Source organism: Mytilus trossulus, chromosome 5, assembly GCF_036588685.1.
Source record: "Mytilus trossulus isolate FHL-02 chromosome 5, PNRI_Mtr1.1.1.hap1, whole genome shotgun sequence".
NCBI classification, from domain to species: domain Eukaryota; kingdom Metazoa; phylum Mollusca; class Bivalvia; order Mytilida; family Mytilidae; genus Mytilus; species Mytilus trossulus.
In genome coordinates this window covers 5,152,900-5,161,419 of record NC_086377.1, presented here as the reverse complement: position 1 = coordinate 5,161,419, position 8,520 = coordinate 5,152,900, and the positions used below count along the sequence as shown (strand labels likewise).

The window sequence follows — 8,520 nt, the reverse complement described above, 5'->3', positions numbered from 1 at the left end:
ATACAGACAATTATATGTTCAATATAAAAAAAAAGATACTGTATGATTGCCAATGCGACAACTGTCCACAGGAGACCAAAATGACACCGTATGGCCTTCAACAATAAGCAAAACCCATGCCTAGTAAGCACTTGAGGTACATTGACATCCAAAGACGCATATAGATTTGAATGTTGCTTAGGGAACATGTATAAGCATTTTGAAAAAAAGTGTTTGTCAATGAGACAACTCTCCACCAAAGTTCAAATGAAATAGATATTAGCATGTATAAAGCACTGTCATTTTGTTTCTCTGTTGACAGACATTGCATTGTATCGTCTTATATTAGTCCACATCATATTCTTCATACAGGGTCCTGCAAAGTTGGGTTGACTACAGCAAATGATTGCTCTGAAGTACAGTCACGTGGTCATGACTGTAGTGGGGTATACACCATTAAACCATCATCAACAAGTACAGTTCAGGTCTGGTGTGATCTACATACTGATGGTGGTCGATGGACTGTAAGTAGTCCTTATTCATGTAATTATAATTAACATATACAGTCCACATTAAATGTTTTACTTGAGTCTAGACGGTGTTTAATAAGACTTCATTATTATACGATGGATATCAATTTTCGAGGTTTTCGTGGGTACAGTGGAAATAAAGAATTCAAATGTTCAACGAAATACACTTTTCTTTAGGCTTTGTAATATGCAAAGAATGATTTATAAATCAATAAATTTCTGTACCATATTACGAATATGACAGTTGTCTTCCGTGCATTCGTTCGATGTTATCATTTTGTCTTATGATAAATATTGTTTAGTTTTGAACTGTTCTTGGAGCTCAGTATGTTTTGCTATTTTACTTCTTTATACATTTAGGTTGTCCAGCGTAGACAGGATGGGTCCGTAGATTTCGACATGAACTGGGTCAGTTATCGAACTGGATTTGGTGATCCACGCACTGAATATTGGATAGGTTTGTACATTGTATTTCTATATTGTTCTTCATTAAAACTCTACTTTTAATACTGAAGGTTAATTACATCAATTGAAAATACGAAAAAGTCACTAGACACTAACTGTTAGTTTATGAACGTTTTATTTCTGTCTGTTATGAAAGTAAGTAAAATTATGATTCAAGATTCAAGGTTCAAAGTTTTATTTAGAGTCGATATTCAATAAACTACATAACACTAGCTCCAGAGAGCTTTTCAAATCGACTTAATAACAAAATTCGATACACACACACAATACAATACACACATACAAATGTCATGAAAACAACACAATTATAAACATATAATGCATAGTAAGATACCGTAAATGACATATATATAAGTTAAAAGCATATAGTACAATTAAAACATAGCACAAGTTAATAATAAGATTGCAAAAATTATATAGTCACACAGAAAATAAAAGTAAAATAAAACAGACATAAACAATATATGCATGCACTGCACTTGCATGAGCTGATACTTGGATTCGATGTTTGAACCAATTTTTTTAATAGGTCAAAAGATGTTTCCATTCGACAATGGTTCGGTAGCTCATTCCAGATTTGTGCAGCATGAAAGCGAAACGATCTTAAGCCATACTTAGTTGTTCGAACTCTTGGGAGTACTGCCGTTTCCTGTGATCTTAAATCATACTTGTTAAATTTTATATCAATCAAATCATGAAGGTAGCTCGGACTTTTTTTGTTACTTATTTTAAATGTTTCTGTTGCAATTGTTTTTATTCTTCTTATTTTTAAAGATGGTAATTTAGATTTTTTGTAAGGAATACAATAATCTTCATAAATAAATCTTAGATCTCTTTCTTGATATTTTATCATTTTCAAAGATTTTTTTCATCAAAGTAGTGCCAAATTACTGGACAAAATTCGAAAGTATGAATGAGTAGTATACTCTTAACCTACCTAGCCTGTTTGAATATTTACCCATACGTTTTAGAATATTTAATTGTCTTCATGCCTTTTTGTATATTTTAGATATATGATTGTTAAAATTTAAGTCCGAATCTATAGTTATTCCAAGAAGTTTAACATTTTCATCACAAGAAATTTTGTTTCCATTTATATTATATATCTAATTATGTTTATTTGTATTTTTTTCCAATGACAATATACTGGAATTTGTCAGGATTAGCCTTCATTAGATTTATAGAAAACCAGTTTATTAGATTTACACTATCAGTTTCTAAACTTCCAACAATTTTATCTAAATTATTCTACTGTATGATACAGTGTTGTCATCAGCATAATTATGATGCAATAGTGTCTTTTAATAAATGGTAAAACTGTTTTCTTTTAATAATGTTCGACGAGGAAATCCTCAGCACCAGATATTACATCATTAGAAAGTACGTAGTATCATTTTCAAATAGCTTACACAGCAATTTATACATATTTGAACATAACAAGTTCATAATATAAAATCCTCAGCACATTAACTACAATGAAACCTGGTTAAACTGAATTCTGCTTAAACCGAAAACCTGTATAAATCAAACATTTTCTAAAGCACCGTCATATCAAATTGTATGCGTTGTGAACCTGATAAATCCGAACATCGGCAAAACCGAACAAATCTTAAGTCTCGAAGAGGTTCGGTTTAAACAGATTTCACTGTATATCAATTTAGGAAATGAGAACTTGTTCGGCTTGACTTCATCTGGCAAGACAGAGCTTCTAATCTTGATGGAAACCTGGAATGGAGTTTGGAGATATGCTAGATATTCTGAGTTTTGGATTAGTAGTGAGAGTGATAAATACCGATTAGGACTGTCTGGTTATCGGGGTACAGCAGGTAATATGTTCCTTATTTTGTTACTATAATCCTGTTCTCTTTTCATGAATGTGACCTACCGAATTATACTTATTACCTTGTGTGTACTAATACGAGAAACACGAAGGGTGCCACAAATCTGTTTATAAAGATCACTTGCAGTTGTTAGCTAGGTTCGCTGTGCATAGTTTTTTATGTTGTGTTTTGTGTACTTTCATTGATATGATTTTTGGTTTTTGTATTTGATTTAAGCCATGTCTTTTTCTGTATTGTTTTTTTTTATCGATTTATGAGTGTGATTGTTCCTCTGTTACCCTTCTATTTTGATATTTTCTGAAAAAGTCGATCTTCCAATTTTCTCTCCACGACAGAGTGGTCGAGTATTTTGTTTTCTGGTTTGTTTTAAAAGTTGAAAATAATTGAAACAGAAACCGTAGTTTGATTTTCAGCCTGATTTTGTTAAAATGTATGATATTGATTAATCAGATACAGGGGTTTTGAAGCCTTAAGTAATGTATAATAAACGTAAAACTTTTTCTTGAAACCCTGTCATTTGTTTGATTGATAATGAATTCTTAGGTTTTACATATATTTGTGAAAGTTGCCAATATGGAAATATAAGGGGAAAAAATATTTCATACAGACTTCTCGATATCGGTTACATAATAATTTATTTTTAATCATACACACATAATATAATAATTGATTTGCTAATGTTATTCATACAAAGGGACAGAGGAATACGGCTAGTTTAGTTTTGTTCAAGTTTGTTATTCTTTTCAAATTATATTAATTGTTAATTTCATGAGTTGTAAAAATAAGAAAAAACACACAAATACTGAAAATTCAAAAAGGAAAGTCCAAAATCAAAAGGCAAAAATCAAAAGTACAAACGAATAGATAACAAGTTTCATATTCCTGACATGGTACAGGCATTTTCTAATGTAGAAAATGGTGGATTGAACCTGGTTTTATAGCTAGCTAAACCTCTCACTTGTATGACAGTCGTATCAAATTCCATTACATTGTCAACGATGCATGACAAAAAAAAAACATACTCAAAGAGTTCAAATGTCAAAAATAGGGGTACAGCAGTCAATATTGTGTTATTATCTTAATCACTGTAAAAACAACAAATGTTACGAAGAAGCACAAAAAGGCATAAATCAAATTTAACATACTCATTTTGCTTATCTTATACGACTTTATTTATCTATGTAAAGTCTACCTGTTACCTTTCCTTACTTTACAGGTGATAGTCTTATTAATTCTTCACAACAGGCAGGATGTCAGTTCAGTACTCGTGACAGAGACAACGACAAATTCTATGAAGGAGCCTGTACGGACTTTGTTAGCGGAGGATTCTGGTACAACTTGTGCGCTATGGCAACCCTCAATGGGTATTACTACACCTCTGCTGTAACGGGGGTTCCTACTTGTCATTGGAACACATTCAAATATCAAGAATCGCTTAAGACAGTTTATATGATGGTCAGAAAAGTATGATTTCGCTTTTAGTTTGTTTACGAATTATTTTTTTTAATCATGCATTTACAATTTGTGTTTACACTATGTAGTTGTTGATAACTGCTCATTATAATACAACTCTCGATAGAGCTTTCCAAATTTAAAACCTGAAGTGATAATCATTTTTGTTAGCTTTTTTCTCCAATTTAAAAAACGGTTGGATATAACGTGCTACTACTGTAAAAATCCAAGTCACCATGGACTAAGAGGCTTATACGGATAAATGGTAGGTGAAATATAGAAAAGGGATAATTAAATTCATAATTAGTTGAAAACAAACTGACAATATCGTGTCCTAGAACGAAAAACGACCTTTTACATTATAGATAATGCATATTTTAAGGTTTTTCTTGTCGTAAAACACACCGAGGGCTGTCAGGATTGATCAAATGAAAGACCGACCGGAGGGAGAAACCTTAAAATATGCATTATCTGACTTATATACCGTCAAAAAATATTAATTTTATAAAGATTTGTAAAATTTAGTATCTTATTTTTACCGACAACATTACAGTGGGATATTCCTTTCTAATGCGTTCCGGTTTTAATAAGCCCTGCGGCTCATTTAAAATTTGAAATAAAACTCACTAAATAATTTAGATATAAACCTTTAAAAAATTGTTACCCAAACACAATAAAAATATAACTGTAACTGCATGAAGTAAGACACAAATGTATTGTTACCATAATATAACGGTGTATGACAAATACAAGACACATTGTAAGTTATTTATTGTACCATTTAGCTTATGAAAAAGGGGAAGGGGGTATGTTTTTTTTCTATTTGTTATGTTATTTCTATCGCGGAAAAGTGTTTTTTTTTTTGAACAATTTTTCTTGAATCGAATGAAAAATTCAGAAAGATTGTCTTTTGTATAGCAATACATTTTATTTAAAGATAATCAGAATATAATTATATATACTTTCGTGCGTTACGTTAATGTTATTCAACAGATATAAAATTATCTTATTAGTTGATCATTTGATGGAGTAAAAGGTATACATAAATTTTAAAAAGTTTTAAAAGGCAAGCAATCAATAATCAATCAACCTATTCAGTTTGACTCAATAAGATTTTCAAAATCTTACACACGAATATGTTAAATCTGGATTTATTTTATGAAAGTCTACATTAAAATTAATCTGACATATATTATAATGTTTCTTTATTGTAGCGATAAATCAACAAAACTTCACGTTATTTGTTTCTAAAATTAAAATGCGGGACTACAATAACGGTTTCTTATACACCTTTTTTCGATTGAACTTTAAAAATAAATTTCCAAATCGGCAACAAAAAACTATTAGACGAATAAAGTTTTGAAGTAAATCATAGATTGCATGTTTATCAAGGAAAATAATGACCTTACACAGGTCATTATTTCATGCCTTGGAGCATATATCATTGAAATATGGTATCGTCCGGCTTGATTCTGAAAAAGAATGACCTGTCGTTCTGAAAGAAAATAACTCCATATAGGTATATAAAATTGTGTACACATCATATATTTTTTTCATCCAAAACACACCTAAATGTAACAATAGTTTGAATCGGAAGTCACCTATGCACACAACTTTATAAACATGCACAACACATAAGAATAAGATCACCACTAATACTTCTTAAAATAGACAAAAGAAGACTGGCACCCGGTGTTTAAATTCTAAGTAATTTTAGTGTTTATACACAACGAAGATGAATGTTTTATCTGACTAACTTTCAATGACAATGGAACCATCGCTAGTTTGGTTCGTATTGCACAGTTTTTATTGGTTCGTTTTGATTTTTTTTTTTTTGTAATGTCTTCTGCATCAAATAAATATTGTTTCAGCCAACAGACTCACACACCAGAGTGACGACAAGCAATTATTCAAATCACACGCGAACGACCTAAAATTCAATTGGAGATGTTACACGTCTCTTTATTGGCTGAAGATTTTTTTTATTTGTCTATCGGCTGATGTGCTTACTTTGTCATTTAGTCATGAGGCCAAATCATCATAGGGTTTCATGGTATTTTTTCATGGACAAGGAAAAAATATAACAATGATTTCTTGATATCTGCATTCTTTGATACGGTTTGTTTTCTTATGTATAATGTTCTACTGTAATCTTTAATGCGGTCTATAATTAGGTAACGACTGCTGTTAAGCGTTAAAAAAGTGTCAAATATACCAGCTTATAATTTTGTTTGTCGCAAACACAAACGACTTTCAAATCAAAACAGTTTAATTTCTTGATTTTTTACTGACATTTCCAAAAGAAAGAACGTGAAATTCTGACAAAACTAGATTATTTCCTATATATTGTATGTACGATTCCTCGTGTCAGTAATCCTATTTTTAGTTTGTATTGACCCACCTCGGAGTAATGATCAATTGTGGTTGTTATCTCTGGTAGAAACAGAAATCGACAACATAACTTTGATCATCACTGTAAAATATACAGTACTTTTTCCCGACTTTTGAAAATCAACTGCTTTCTGTGGACGACCTTCCATAAATCTTAATTGCACTTCCCTGCTTTAAACATTTTTGAGATGTTAGTTTATTAGTATTGCATATCAAATTGTGAACTTTTGCCATTTAATGTTTTAGAATCAATAGAAATTATTCAAATCCATCAAGCGACTAAGAACATTTTAATAGTAAAGACTCATTACCACCAATATAATCTGCGATGCGTCTAATTAATTGCATGCATAATTTTAAATCCTTCCTATTACCCTTACGCATGTATCAAAATATCAATTACTTGTCCTGTTTAACTCGATAAAGTGCAAATCAATTGTTCTGTTAAAGTAAAAAAGAACAACTTTATGTATTGACAAATACAAAAACACAAAATGTATTTTAAAGCACATATTCAAATCCAAAGGAAAATTTAAAAAAAAACACAATGTCTTCACAGTCTTATGATATAACCTATGTACAGACCTGCACTGTTGATGTAGATGACTTTCCAGTACTAAATAAAACATTTTTTTTATAAATGTTAACCTGATTTGTCAACCAAATCATTCACTCAATGTTTATGAGTTAGATGGATAGTTATTTTCAAGTCTTTTATATTTTAGGTATTTTCGACATTAAGCTCTTCAACAATTTCGGTACTTATACATCTTCGGATTTCAAATGTCTGGCTTTGAGCGTTCCTGATGAAGGTATATCCAGAAAAGTGCTTTGGACGCAAGAACTTATTTAACGTGTTGTTTTCAATATTATATCGAATAACACTAGTTCTTTATAAATGTTATCCATTCGAGGCGGTCTTCGTGATATACTGAGTCTGTATTTCATGATGAGCGCTTCAGTAATCACAAAGAGCGCATCTGGCGCATCAATAATACTTCATCTAGAATGTTCAAAGACAAATATTTGACAGCAATCGATTATTTAGACCCAAGCCTTTTGAAGAGCTAAAACACAAAAAAAATGTCTAAAACAATAATAGCCAAAACCATTTAAGAATCAATTCTGGTATTTATGATGAGTCTATTGGCATAGACTGCAAGAAAAGTCTGCTCATATAAACAGAGAGTATTTTCTAAACATATTATCTTTGTTTTATACAATGTACATGTATAGGAGAATGTAATTTATATCTCATATCAAATCGAACATTCCGTTGTTGAGCGGTATCAGCTGATGGTTTTCAATCATTTATTATACCTTTCATTTTATTGTATCATGTGCAGGAAATGCTTACCCTTCCGGAGCAACCGATTTAATAGAGTTATTGTTGCTTCTTAATTATTATTTATAACTGTTGATGTAAGATGGTTATGTGAGTCTTTGATTACTCCTTGGTTTTAATTGTTATTGTCTGTTTACTACACAATTATTTGTTTTGTGGAAATTTTGTGAGATCCATTAAATGTTGGAATTTTATCAAATGTTTGTTTACTTATTAATACATTCCATAGGATCCATTCGATGTTTTTAATCGTATGACACAGATATGTATGATTTATTATTCGTTTATCTGAATTTAAAACGACAATACAACGTAATGATGTTGATTAGAGTTTTTCTTTTTTTATTCCTGTCTCTTCAGGATTATTGTTTGATCTCAGTATACCTAGCTTTGTAAATAGTGCAATCACGAATGATCATTTCAATGCACTCTTAGATATTATAATGGAACATAGAACACAAGAAACACAGATGGAACAGTATATTAAACAACTTGAGATAGAAGTTTAAAAGCTTGT

The 8,520-nt window shown here is 30.8% G+C and overlaps 1 protein-coding gene across 1 annotated transcript; it reads left to right on the top strand.

Annotated features, from left to right (window-relative positions):
• Positions 1–263: 263 nt before the first annotated feature.
• On the top strand, positions 264–4,285 carry LOC134719323 (angiopoietin-related protein 2-like). Its single transcript, XM_063582333.1, has 4 exons — positions 264–503; positions 870–966; positions 2,636–2,800; positions 4,032–4,285. Exons 1-4 carry the CDS (start codon positions 264–266, stop codon positions 4,283–4,285), a joined length of 756 nt encoding a protein of 251 aa, XP_063438403.1.
• The last annotated feature ends 4,235 nt before the right edge of the window (positions 4,286–8,520 follow it).

Bases quoted from the DNA above. Each gene is read 5' to 3' on its own strand.
- LOC134719323 (XM_063582333.1), top strand. From the start codon at position 264: ATGTATAAAGCACTGTCATTTTGTTTCTCTGTTGACAGACATTGCATT. The intron at 504-869 runs GTAAGTAGTCCT...TTATACATTTAG, and splicing joins CTGATGGTGGTCGATGGACT to GTTGTCCAGCGTAGACAGGA. The intron at 967-2,635 runs GTTTGTACATTG...ATATCAATTTAG, and splicing joins ACGCACTGAATATTGGATAG to GAAATGAGAACTTGTTCGGC.